The sequence below is a fragment of the Cydia splendana genome, chromosome 13 (genome assembly GCF_910591565.1).
Source record: "Cydia splendana chromosome 13, ilCydSple1.2, whole genome shotgun sequence".
In the NCBI taxonomy this organism is placed as follows: Eukaryota; Metazoa; Arthropoda; class Insecta; order Lepidoptera; family Tortricidae; genus Cydia; species Cydia splendana.
The window spans coordinates 12,556,076-12,570,516 of record NC_085972.1 but is presented as its reverse complement, the minus strand read 5'-3'; the positions used below and the strand labels follow the sequence as shown (position 1 = coordinate 12,570,516).

The 14,441-nt window shown below is 37.0% G+C and overlaps 1 protein-coding gene across 1 annotated transcript in view; it reads left to right on the top strand.

The window, feature by feature from the left end:
• LOC134796092 (lysophospholipid acyltransferase 7-like) overlaps positions 1 to 14,441 on the top strand; it is a 41,688-nt gene that overhangs the window by 16,405 nt on the left and 10,842 nt on the right. The window contains exon 6 of the mRNA XM_063768042.1: positions 10,698 to 10,824. Within this exon, the coding sequence (XP_063624112.1) occupies positions 10,698 to 10,824 (127 nt within the window). The remainder of the gene's footprint in view (positions 1 to 10,697; positions 10,825 to 14,441) is intronic.

Genomic DNA, 14,441 nt, shown 5'->3' with positions numbered 1-14,441 from the left:
TGCTTATAATCTCGTCTGCCAAGGTGTTTCGGCAGGAAAAACCTTGGCAGACTTATATATTCCTAAACTGGGGGTTCATACCTACCGACTGGAATTGGTTTCATGGTGGTATCAGATGGGTTAGTGTAGGGTAACCGATGGCGACCTTGCTTACATAATCTCGTCTGCCAAGGTGTTTCGGCAGGAAAAGCCTTGGCAGACTTATATATTCCTGACATGAGGGTTCATATCTACCGACTGGAATTGGTTTCATGGTGGTATCAGATGGGTTAAATTAGGGGTCCCGGTGGCCACCTTTGAAAGCGTCTGCCAAGCACTTCCGGCAAAATAAATACTGGCAGATTTCGCTTTTCTGTGTCTACATGTAAATTTCTAACTGCTGCAATAACTATTATTTCGGTATCAGATGGGTTAAATCAGCCCCTTTTTTCGCACCGGAAGTGGCCTTCTTTTTCGTACTTTCGGCAAGTTCCGCCGTGGCAGACTATCGAATTCGGACTTAGCATCACTTTTATGGGAAACCATTGTGCATTTCATCGTGGTATCAAGTCGGTTAGAAATTTTGCGGCCGGCTCTTCTACTATTAGGTAATAAAATAAAAGTAAGGGTGTCAGCTCTCTGACGCACGCCATTCATACATACCCCGAGCTTATACTTATATGAAAATCGATTTTTAAGAGCCCATCAACGTGCACACTAGCGCCACAGCTAAATAATCGTGATTATTTAAATTTAACGAAAGATATTGAAAAAAGGGGGCCGCTACGTACTGCATTGTGTATTTAAGGACCTTTTGAATACATCAAACTAGTTTTTATGTTGCTGGTTTCGTCGATCTAGGAACTCAAAACAAAAACGGCCGTTTTAACTTTGGACGCATAGATTGAGGAATCTAGCAACATAAAAACTAGTCTGATGTATTCAAAAGGTACTTAAATACAAAATACAGTACGTAGCGGCCCCCTTTTTTCAATATCTTACGTTAAATTTAAATAATCACGATTATTTAGCTGTGGCGCTAGTGTGACAGCCAAAACAGATGGCGCTGTACTGTGCCATGTTTTTGGCCACTGTATTTTCAAACATCATCACAGGGTTATAGACCGCGGGCCAGGCGCAAATTTCGTCAGTCCCGGGTGAAAACTCGTATAGTGGTTAACGGCCATATATGATGAACCCTCGTGGACGTCAGCTGCCGCTCCGTTGGTGGGTTGAGGAATGGCAGCCACCGAAACACGTAAAAAAAAACTTTTCAGTCATTGCCTCCCGTTTGATACTTTGCCAGACGATAGTTTAGGTGCTATTGTTAATAAATAAAAACAATCGTCAGCCGGTTGTATCGCGGTGGAATCACCGTCAGCTGTACACCTGAACATGTAAAAAAAAATATTTTTCAGTCATCGCCTCCCGCTTGATACTTTGTCAGATGATAGTTTAGGTGCTATTATTAATAAAAACAATCGTCAGCCGGTTGTATCGCGGTGGAAACACCGTCAGCTGTACACCTGAACATGTAAAAAAAAATTTTCAGTCATCGCCTCCCGCTTGTTACTTTGTCAGATGATAGTTTAGGTGCTATTGTTAATAAAAACAATCGTCAGCCGGTTGTATCGCGGTGGAAACACCGTCAGCTGTACACCTGAACATGTAAAAAAAAAATTTCAGTCATCGCCTCCCGCTTGATATTTTGTCAGATGATAGTTTAGGTGCTATTGTTAATAAAAACAATCGTCAGCCGGTTGTATCGCGGTGGAATCACCGTCAGCTGTAACCTGAACATGTAAAAAAAATTTTTTTTCAGTCATCGCCTCCCGCTTGTTACTTTGTCAGATGATAGTTTAGGTGCTATTGTTAATAAAAACAATCGTCAGCCGGTTGTATCGCGGTGGAAACACCGTCAGCTGTACACCTGAACATGTAAAAAAATATATATTTTTCAGTCATCGCCTCCCGCTTGACACTTTGTCAGATGATAGTTTAGGTGCTATTGTTAATAAAAACAATCGTCAGCCGGTTGTATCGCGGTGGAAACACCGTCAGCTGTACACCTGAACTTGTAAAAAAAAAATTTCAGTTATCGCCTCCCGCTTGTTACTTTGTCAGATGATAGTTTAGGTGCTATTGTTAATAAAAACAATCGTCAGCCGGTTGTATCGCGGTGGAAACACCGTCAGCTGTACACCTGAACATGTAAAAAAAAATTTTCAGTCATCGCCTCCCGCTTGATACTTTGTCAGATGATAGTTTAGGTGCTATTGTTAATAAAAACAATCGTCAGCCGGTTGTATCGCGGTGGAATCACCGTCAGCTGTAACCTGAACATGTAAAAAAAATTTTTTTTCAGTCATCGCCTCCCGCTTGTTACTTTGTCAGATGATAGTTTAGGTGCTATTGTTAATAAAAACAATCGTCAGCCGGTTGTATCGCGGTGGAAACACCGTCAGCTGTACACCTGAACATGTAAAAAAATATATATTTTTCAGTCATCGCCTCCCGCTTGACACTTTGTCAGATGATAGTTTAGGTGCTATTGTTAATAAAAACAATCGTCAGCCGGTTGTATCGCGGTGGAAACACCGTCAGCTGTACACCTGAACTTGTAAAAAAAAATTTTCAGTTATCGCCTCCCGCTTGATTCTTTGTCAGATGATAGTTTAGGTGCCATTGTTAATAAAAACAATCGTCAGCCGGTTGTATCGCGGTGGAAATACCGTCAGCTGTACAGCTGTCAGGTGTACACCTGAACATGTAAAAAAAAATTTTTTCAGTCATCGCCTCCCGCTTGATACTTTGTCAGATCATAATTTAAGTGCTATTGTTTATTAAAAAAATCGTCAGCCGGTTGTACCGCGGTAGTGAGAGCGTCAGCTGTGCACATGAACATGTAAAAATTAAGAGTATTCTTAGAACAAGCCTATAGCTAAGTGGGTATAATTCTAGTGTTGCATTTAACCTATTGTACAAAAATGAGCCCAAAACACGCCCAAAAAGCAAAAAATCTAAATGAAAATCAGTGTTTTCTTTGTACGGTTTGAATACCTACATTTATAATATCTTTGCGCCTTTTATTTCTATATTCAGTGTTGAAAGGAGTTCTGGCGTACTGCTTTAGTGTTGTGCTTTATATATTACCTATATAACTGACGAATAGTTAGTACAGTCCGTTAACTCTTAGAATGACCTTCGTTTTTCGGGTAAAATCGGACGAAATCCCGTAATAGAAAATGACAGTGTATTACTGATTTAGTTGCAATCCAACACCCAAAGATTGCAGTAATCTTTTAGCCTTAAACTATATAGAGTAGTTAATAGCACTATAACTAGTAGGTAAATATTTAATTTCATATTTTTTGGCAATTAATTTAATGGGTAGATACACATCTCAAAAAGGGTATTTCTGTAAATAGTCAATCACGGGAAATCATATATAATGTATATAAATATTTTTCAAAAGCAGCGGAAAACTTTTAAGAAGTGATAATAGTAAATATTCTAATAAAATTCACGACCGGTGATAGAAGCAACAGGAGTTTGCCAACACGCAATTAAATGTGAAGAAAACTTCCGTATATGTGAAAATAAGACAGACGATTATAGTGACTGATTTATAATTAATACAAATGACTCTGCCGTGAATAGGCTCACAGTATAATAAAGAGTATTAACGTACAGTATGGACACTCCCTGCCTCCCGTTGAAAGTGCCGCCCACCCGCTCTCGGTTACCTCACAGTTACCGGCTGGCAAGGACGCGACGACGCGGTGCGCAGAGCGGAGGCCACGTAAAATATTCAAATATTAAACAAATATTTACAAAACCTATCAGATCACACTGAAAACCACACAATATCTACATGAACAAAAAATCATGTTTTCAGCTTACGTAATATTTTGGTGGCCTGAATTTCCTTACAAAAATGTAGTTACTTCGTTTATACTGATTCAAAATAGGAAATTATTGTCGAGCTTATTATTGTGTGTTTATCGAGCTTAGATACCCACCTTACAGCATAATACGATTCTTATTTCTTCCTAATTAGCGCAATGAGTTTTGAGTCATTGAGGTCATCGAACTTGACAACAAAATGGCGGGAACCCTAGCACGTCTTATCTCACTCACACAAGCATGGTACGCGTTCACCTACACGAGCTTAGACTGTGTGCGTAGGGACGCGTTTGTTTCATACATTTGATCGCCAGTGTCCGAGGTGTGCTATAGTTTTAAAAATTACAATAATATGATAATATTGTAATTTTTAAAACTGGAAAATTGTGATATTAGTAATATAACAATTTCCCAGTTGTATAATTTTACCATATGAATTGAAATATGTGTGTGGTATTATAAACTCTATATTATTTCCGCCAGTAGTAAATGACGATGTGACGTCTGTTTTCAAATTACCTTCGGACGAATTTCAAATTCTGATTCTATTTTATTAAGATTATGACAAAAAGTTATATCGCAATTATAGTCATCAACCGAATATTAAGCATAATGTCATTGAATTAGGGCTTATTTTACATTGAGACAATAGGTATCCTTAACTTTTGCGGTATGTTTAAAACTTTTTGGGAGTTAATAAGAAAGCAGAACAGCAGTATCACCTTCGCGTGTTACCGCCGATACCCGATGTATCTTTCTAAAATTCGAAGGTCATTCTAAGAGTTAACGGACTGTAGCGACCTTTAATAAGGCTCTCTGGGCTATTTCTATTCACTAACCACATATTTCAGCCGACATGGGGCATCGTTGCTCTCTGGCGGAACTCGCAAAGAACCCCGTACCAAAAGTATGGAAAATGTGGTTTCAGTTAAATATTCTGAGATTTTGATATAATATAGATTTTAACGTCCTGAACAAAAGTGTCTATGGGGGCTACCACTGTTGCCGAGTCCCTTTCAGAGTTACGACTGATTTTGTACCCTCAAGGAAATCGACTCTAGTACCAATTCGCACCTTGTCACAGTGACAGTAATATCAGTAATATGACACCTCCAGCGTCTTTTTCAAGTGCAAAATAAATCGTTTCATAAATATTTTACGAAGTTCTTATTACAACGACATACAGATCATTGGAACATATTTTTGTGCATTTTAATGCACCCATATTTTTACAGTAGACTGTACCAGACAAAACAAACTATTAATAACGGATAAAATGAAAGAAAAATAGTGTTGCTCGTTAAATCTTATCTACATATATTTACATATTTTCATAGATACACATGTACACTTTTAAACTCGGTTTATTAAGGGTTCATTTCTGTTCGCACAGTCAAGTATGTGGTTTAATAATGCAGTACTTGGGTATTTCACGTTTTCTTGATGTCGTGCATAACCAAGGTACCATATGGCATATGGCATATGGCAACATCAGCACAACAACCAATAGTCATTTTATATTTCGTCAAATGGCCAGCTTATCGCAAATATCGCAATATAGGTTCAATCTAATGTCAATTGTTTAAATAAATAGTTGGTAATTACATCTAATTAATGATTTGTTATCTGATACAAAATTAGTCGTAACTCTGAAAGGGACTCGGCAACAGTGGTAGCCCCCATAGAGACTTTTGTTCAGGACGTTAAAATCTATATTATATCAAAATCTCAGAATATTTAACTGAAACCACATTTTCCATACTTTTGGTACGGGGTTCTTTGAGAGGTGGCGTCTCCGAAATATCTTCATCGCTCATTTTACACGAAACTTTTTCTTTAAGTTTGCTTAAATACAACAAAACAAATTAATTGTATACTGTTCCAAATTTAAACTCACTGTAATAACATTAAAGTACAGATTAAACAACTGTACCGATATTCGGAACCTAAGAATAATATTGAGAGTGGCAACACTGTGTTGTCGGTCGTATTGGCCTTTTTAGGGTTCCGTACCTCAAAAGGAAAAAACGGAACCCTTATAGGATCACTCGTGCGTCTGTCTGTCTGTCACAGCCCATTTTCTCCAAATGGACCAATTTAGTTGAAATTTGGTACACTTATGTAAATTCGTGACCCAAAGACGGACATTTTACGTAAACAAATGAATTTTAAACATGGAGGGCACTTTTGGGGGGTCAATGAGAAAATAATGTTTTTTAAACTATATCGTGTTGCATATCAGATCAAAGAGCTCGTTTTGAGAATCTCAATTTTTTTTGTAATTTTAAAAATAAATAGTTTAGAAGTTATTTAAGAAACTAGCCAAACAATGACCCCCCCTCCCGTTTATCTCCGAAAGTACTGGGTCTAAAACTTTGAAAAAAAAATACATAATAGTTCTTTACATATAGATGACAGGAAAACCTATTAGAAGTATGCAGTCAAGCGTGAGGCGAACTAATTTCTTCGTTTTTGATCCGATCCCTATGGGTTTTTTAAAGGCAATTCACTCGCGTTTCACATATTATATAAAATACATTGTTAAAAATTGGGTAATGTACGGAACCCTTGTAACGCGAGTTCTGCTCGCACTTGGCCGGTTTTTAGCATATACGTCTCTCTCTCTCCCACACTCCCACCACTCAGCAGTTGCTTTTTGACAGACACAGCAAAAGAAAGGCTGCCTGCGCGCACCGTCGCTATGCCAATGAAAATACTTTTGCTTGTCTAAAAATATTCTTGAGTACTAAATATTCGATTTTATGGATATTTTGTACGACAGACGAGTCTAAGACCTAATGTTTCTTGGGGAAATGTATTAATTAACATTAACTGTATCGACTAGTAGAAAAAAAATAGCGAGTGTTTATTTTTTGGAAGTTTTACTCGGTTCGATTCCCGGTCGAGACAAGCGAATTAAAAAAAATCTTTGAATGCAGTTTTGTTTCTTTTAAAATATAAAGGAATGTCTCCATTAAGTAAAATGAGTCAACTTAAGGATTTAAGGTAGTTTCCCTCCAGGGCCCGACATATCTTTCTACACTGTATACATAATAAGTACATATATAATCACATTGGCTTGGCGTCTTCCCACCACCAGGCGATAACAAACACGTCTCAATATTATTCTTAGGTTCCGAATATCGGTACAGTTGTTTAATGACAGCGTTTTACACAAAAATAAAACGATAATTAAATAACTTACCATATTCGAAACTTAAAGTTTTAATCCTGCCTGGTGTAAATATGTACAACTTTGAGACAATGACTTGGAAATTTGCTTTTGCTGTATCTGTCAAAAAGCAATTGCTGAGTGGTGGGAGTGTGGGAGAGAGAGGGACGTATATGCTAATAAAGGGGTCTATATTAATTCGCATAACGTAATACTCCTAATTCAAATTGACATAACGTATATTACGCATATTCTAACTTCTAAATCGCATGACATTATTATGCATAACTGAGTTCGCATAATGTTAATGCGCATAACGTAAATTGTCAAACGATGACTTGGGATAAATAAAATAAAATAAGCATAAAGTTACTTTGCATAATTATTAAATGGTATAAATATAAAAGGCAAATAAATATAAATGTAGAGAGAGCGGCTCGAATTAAGGTTCAGAAATCGAATTTTAAGTAAAAGTAGCGCTTTTGTAGATTACAAATATCACAATACGGTTGCCAAAAATTTAATTAGCAATCTTGCAGCCTTTCTCTAGGGACTTCAGCGTTTCGAATCCTGAGTTTTTGACTTTTGCTCGATAAAAAAAAATCACTAAAATAGGTCTAACATGCACTTAAAACAATTTGCACAAAAAAATCATAATATGAAAATTATTGCTGAAACCTAAATATAAAAAAAAGAGGAACACGAACTTACGCCTTAACAATGTTTTACAGCTATAAGATTATTATTTGTTACAAGAGCTTCGCTTCGTTTCGCTCGATCCTGCCTTAGCCTTGTGAACCTGACCTAACCTAAATAAATTATGCTAATTCATTTTGTGCCAAATAAATTTATAGTTAATAATGTTATGCATATTTAAATTATGCGTATTCATTATTATGCGCAATAAGAGTTATGCTTTTTTAATATTATGCCTGTTCAATGTTATGCACAATTATGTTATGCCAAATCTGTTATGCGAATTCATATTATGCCAATTAATGTTAGGCGTATTAAGGGGCACCCCTAAAAAGGCCAATACGACCGACACAGTGTTGCCACTCTCAATATTATTCTTAGGTTCCGAATATGGTAAGTTATTTAATTAGCGTTTTATTTTTGTGTAAAACGCTGTCATTTTACCTACCACCACAGATAAGAAAGTTCTCATAGTCAAATTGGTTGTAATAATGCTGGTCATTTCCTACGTTTCTGAACGCATTATAGAGCACTAATGATATGTGCGTAGATAAAGAGATCATTCGATTTTTAGGGTTCCGTACCCAAAGGGTAAAAACGGGACCCTATTACTAAGACTCCGCTGTCCGTCCGTCTGTCTGTCACCAGGCTGTATATGAGCACCGATAGGCATTTAGCCGGCGGCGGCGCGCTGGTCAAAATCGGTCGGCGGCGGCGGCGAATCGGCGGCGTGGCCTTGAAACACCTTTGATTAATGAAAAAAGAATTGAAACCAAAATTTTACCGAAAACACATGTTTTTGCTGTAAGAAAGTTATAAAATAAGTGCATTTTTCAATTACAAGCAAAATTTATTGAATAAAGGAACGAAAAAAGTTTTATATAGCATAAACGGTATCGCGCGGCATCAGTGGCGGTCTTAATCTTGGCGAAGCCCTGGCCGGAAGATCTTTGCGAAGCCCTTATCTTTTGTGCTAAGTAAAAAGTAGCGGTTTGACTGTATCAGGGAAACGTCTGGTCGACATTCCAAAGAGCCGAAGTGAGGAAAATTCAAGCTCCGTCATTAGCCAATATCGACCCAACAAACCGATTTATGTCAAAAAGTAAGACCCAAGGCCGAGCTCCACCTAACACCGAAGACCTGATTCCGACGCCTTCCCATGCGAGGCCAGAGGCTAAGCTGCAGGTAAGCTTACAGCTTAGAATCGAATGCCAAGTATGAGCCGAATGCCCGGGCATCTAAGAAATAGTTAACCAAACTACTATGTATAAAGATAACAAGAATAAGAATAAGAATAAGAATTCATTTATTGTTTACCGTGTCAAACAAGATGTTAAAATAATACATAGTCTCAACGGCTACCCTGTTCGGGTATACAATATTACATAATTACAATATTATATACAGATCACTTAAATTTATAATAAGTACATCTAAAATTACATAGTCTTAAATAAAAAATACTCATTTAAATCGTAAAAAACATGATCTATTAGCCATTGCTTTAGCTGTCGCTTAAATAATTGTCCGCTTAAACAATGAGTAAATGAACATTTTACATGTTCATGTGATCAGCTGACGGTCTTGCCACCGCGATTTTTTTTATTAACAATAGCACCTAAACTATCATATGACAAAGTATCAAGCGGGAGGCGATGACGGAATATAATTTTTTTATTTACATGTTCATGTGATTAGCTGACGCTCTTTCTGTCGCGATACAACCGGCTGACGATTTTTTTATTAACAATAGCACCTAAACTATCATCTGACAAAGTATCAAGTGGGAGGCGATGACTGAAAAATATTTTTTTTTTACATGTTCATGTGTACAGCTGACGGTGTTTCCACCGCGATACAACCGGCTGACGATTGTTTTTATTAAAAATAGCACCTAAACTATCATCTGACAAAGTATCAAGCGGGAGGCGATGACTGAAAAAAATATGACTGAAAAAAAGAAAATATTTTTACATGTTCAGGTGTACAGCTGACGGTGATTCCACCGCGATACAACCGGCTGACGATTGTTTTTATTAACAATAGCACCTAAACTATCGTCTGGCAAAGTATCAGACGGGAGGCGATGACTGAAAAAAAATTTTTTTTTACATGTTCATGTGCACAGCTGACGGTGTTTCCACCGGGATACAACCGGCTGACGATTTTTTTTATTAACGATAGCATCTAAACTTTCATCTGACAAAGTATCAAACGGGAGGCGATGACTGAAAAGACTTTTTTTTACGTGTTTCGGTGGCTGCCATTCCTCAACCCACCAACGGAGCGGCAGCTGACGTCCACGAGGATTCATCATACGTAGCCGTTAACCACTATACGAGTTATCGCCTGGGAGGCGATTGGTCATGAAATCTGTTCGTAGCTCGCGGTCTATTACCGATGTATTGCATATATAATTGTTATCCATCGTATTTTGTCGGAAACGTTCGTATTTGTCATGCTACTTCAATCAACCTCAGTAATTTTTGTAACGAGACTGAGTGACAAGACATGTTCGCACGTTTCCGTGAAAATACGATGGCAAATAATTATGCACTACGTCTGTATCGCATATTGTACGGAACCGTACAGCGCCATCTACATCTGCAGTCATGAAGTAGAAACTTACACAATTTATGAAAGTATGATAAAATTCATAATTTATGTTCAAGATTATTTTTTAAAACTGAACCCTAAATTTAATACTTACTTCTTTTAACATCGGTTTGGTTAAGATTTTTAAACCTTACTCTACATAGGTATATCTAAAAATTAATAAGACTACGATATAGAGGAAGGTAACTCACTAAAACGATTTATCGAAACGTGGATTAAATTTACTAAGTTCCTAAAACAAGAGACGGATTCTCTAAATTTGCAGATTATAATATTTATAATTTGTATATTTTGCTAATAAATGAAAAGGTCTAATGTGATATTGCAGAAGTGCGTGCTCATTCCTGCTTTGGACGATATGGACGGGTTCCACAATCCAAGACACAATAATGGCACTGACCCTCTGGGTCTACATTCACTTGGAATCCGATTATTCCCAGTTGTTCTCGGAATCGGTGAGTAGATGTCATTTTATCAATAAAACCTTGAACAAACTTAGTTAAAGAGGGCCGGGTTCTTAAATCATCGGGGACCTTTGTTTTTTATGTACCGTAAAACGGGGTGAAAAGACACGATTTTCAACTTCGAGGACAATTTTCGCCAATAATCCAAATGATAAAAGTAAAAATTTTGATATCATTTTTTGAGTCTTGGTTAGTTCTTCAATTTTGCATTTGTGAAATAAATTTGTACCTACCCAATTCAGAGAAAATCAAAGAAAACTACCTGTTTTTTCTCCATATCCTTGAAACGGGGTCGATAGACACAAGAAAGGGGTGAATAGAAATATTCAGTTTTAGTTGTCATAGGTATCGAATTTGGTCATTATTATGTTGATACTCAATTGGCAAATGGTATATATATCAATTAAACATCTATTTCACGCAAAATATTTTTTTCGTGTCTTTTAACCCCCAAGGCGTGTCTTTACACCCCTTTGTTGTATCTAATCACCTTCTATGGCGTAATTATTCACCCCATATGCGTGTCCACTGACCCCTTTATCACGTAAAATTGCTTGTTATTAGTTTTTTGCAAAAAAATGCTTCTATATAGAGAAAATTAGTGATATTATTTATTATTTAGGTACTACAGATACTATATTACCAGGTTAGCTAACTTTTACTTAGTTAATGTCAAAACTAGGGTTGCAAATAGAAAAAAAACCAAATGTTTTTTTTTTCAAATTTATGAAAAAAAAACATGAAAAAAAACCTGGCTCCATGGTTTTTTCTAAATTAAAAAATCTAATTTTAGAGATGTACGTTTTCAAATACAACAACTTGAAAGAAAAAGTTCAAAATTTCTCTATGCACCCCGCGATTTCTGTTGACCCCGTTTTACGGTAAGTACCTACAGTTATCTCTGCACCTGCAGCTTAGGGTTATTCCCACTAGTTACCATCAAGTTCTTACCAGTGGTAACTACTGGGAATTTTTTTCCCACCTTTTACCACTGGTAACTACTGGGAAAAAAAATCCCACTAGTTACCACCAACTCGGCTTGGTGGTAACTACTGGGAATTCTGGTAAAAGGTGGGAATTTTTTTCCCCCGTAGTTACCACCAAAATATTGTTAGAATTCAATACTAATAAAAAGAGTATAAATACTAATAAAAACAGTATAAATACTAATAAAAACAGTATAGTATAAATGTAGCGTGCTGTAATAAATAATTATGTGTCAGTTAGTGATTCAGTAAACTGCTTTAAAAGTGATCAAAAATATTAAAACAGTTTTACCGGTATAAGTGTAAAAACTAAAATAGAAGAGTCTCATTCTAGTTAAGTAGAAATTAACTTAGTATCCGGATCAAATTTATCTCATTAACTGTAGATTGAATTACATATTTATACAAACGAACAAACAAATCAGTCAAAAACCGACAGAACTGATTTCGTTTTATTATTTACAGCTACTTCATTTCGTTCTATTATAACACGACGCAGAGCTGGAATATGTAGGTATTCATAATTTGTAGTCAAGCTAAATAAGTAAAGCGCATGGTTGTTATTAAAATCGCTTAGGGCGCCCTTCGGATGGGCTGACTGCTCGGTCTAATAGACCGGGAGATAGTGACACATTTTACTGGGTCATTTGTACCAGTATGGCGGTTCGTCAGGGGTCTAAGCATGTAATGAAGGAAAGAAAAATGATGGTCATAGCGCTGGTACCGGCGGCCCAATCGCGTGGGCGTTAGTCGAACGTGTCGGATAAAATACGAGTGTCGAACGATTTGTTCCACAAAAATCCTCGTATTTTCCGATAGTCCATAAAAAAAGAAGTAGGCGGTAGCGTAATGCCATACTTCTCCGGTGTGACTTACAGCCCGCCATACTGAGGCGAACACATTAATTAAAAAAAAACAATTCAACCATTTGTGCCAAGCTAATTTTTGCACAGGTGATCATCGTCGAGCAGCCATTCATGGACATCACCATGCCATACTCTTCGGACGGTTCCAAATGGCCGCCATACCGCCGCAAGGGAGTTAATTTTTTTTTTTTTGTTAATCTATTTGTACCAGTATTGCATTTAAATTTTTGGAAAGTATTTGATAAAATGTGACCGTTATTATAATTGCCATACTTATAGTAGGGGGATAAAGTGCTGCCATACTTGAAAAACTTATTTAATCGACACGTTTCAAAAATACGACTATGTATACGTAAAATAATTTTTTACAGCATGGCATCATCATATTCTGTTTGTTTGGATACAATTGTACCTAAAAAAATATATTTCAGATTATAACTACGGGGCGGACGACTGTGAGACTTAAGCCAAGACTTAAAACAAAAAACAATTTTTTGACGATTTGTACCAGTATGGCATTTGGATTTTTGGAAATTATATGATGCAATGTGACCATTATTATATTTGCCATACTTCTAATAGGGGGAAAAAGGGGCACCATACTTGAAATAAAAAAAAAATATTGTACACATTTGCCACCTCCTACAGGTATGGCATTATGAGATTTCCATTTATGATCACACAGAAAGTCTTGAAAAAAAATTACAAGATGGTACAAATCGTTTAGCAATAAAAAAAAATTAACTCCTTTGCGGCGGTATGGCGGCCATTTGGAACCATCCGAAAAGTATGGCATGGTGATGTCCATGAATGGCTGCTCGACGATGATCACCTGTGCAAAAATTAGCTTGGCACAAATGATTGAATTGTTTTTTTTTAATTAATGTGTTCGCCTCAGTATGGCGGGCTGTAAGTCACACCGGAGAAGTATGGCATTACGCTACCGTCTACTTCTTTTTTATGGACTATCGAATAATACGAGGATTTTTGTGGAACAAATCGTTCGACACTCGTATTTTATCCGACACGTTCGACTAACGCCCACGCGATTGGGCCGCCGGTACCAGCGCTATGACCATCATTTTTATTTCGTTCTTTACGTTCTCTTACAGTGAATAACACGATATACTATCCAAACGTAAACCATAGTAATCTTAATATATATTACCAAAATGTCCGTGGTCTTCGAACCAAGTGTTTAGATATATACAATAACATACTTCATAATGATTACGACTTAATATTTTTAACCGAGACTTGGTTACAGAGTGACATTTTGGACTCAGAACTTTGCGATTTCCGATACGATGTATTTCGGTGTGATAGGAATCTCCACCTAACTAATAAGAGTACGGGCGGCGGGGTTATGGTGTGTGCACGTCGCAATCTTTGTGCCGCGGTGTACCGTGAGTGGTCATGCGCGGGAATTGAATCGCTTTGTGTAAGAATACCGGGCCGCGCTCTCGGCGCCCCAACCGATTTAATTGCTGCATTAGCATATTTACCACCTGTTGAGGAAAATTTACCTTTAAACCTAGATGACATAAAAATTAATATGACACGTATGATTGATACGTTTCCCTCATGTACCTATCTATTATTAGGCGACTTTAACTTACCGTGTATATCATGGAATAGTAATGTAGGTTTCTCTCTGTTAAATCAGGGCAGGTTAGATTATCAAAGCGCGGCGTTATCTTTCGTCGAAGATATGCAATATTTAGGCCTAACACAGTACAATTTTATTATGAACTCA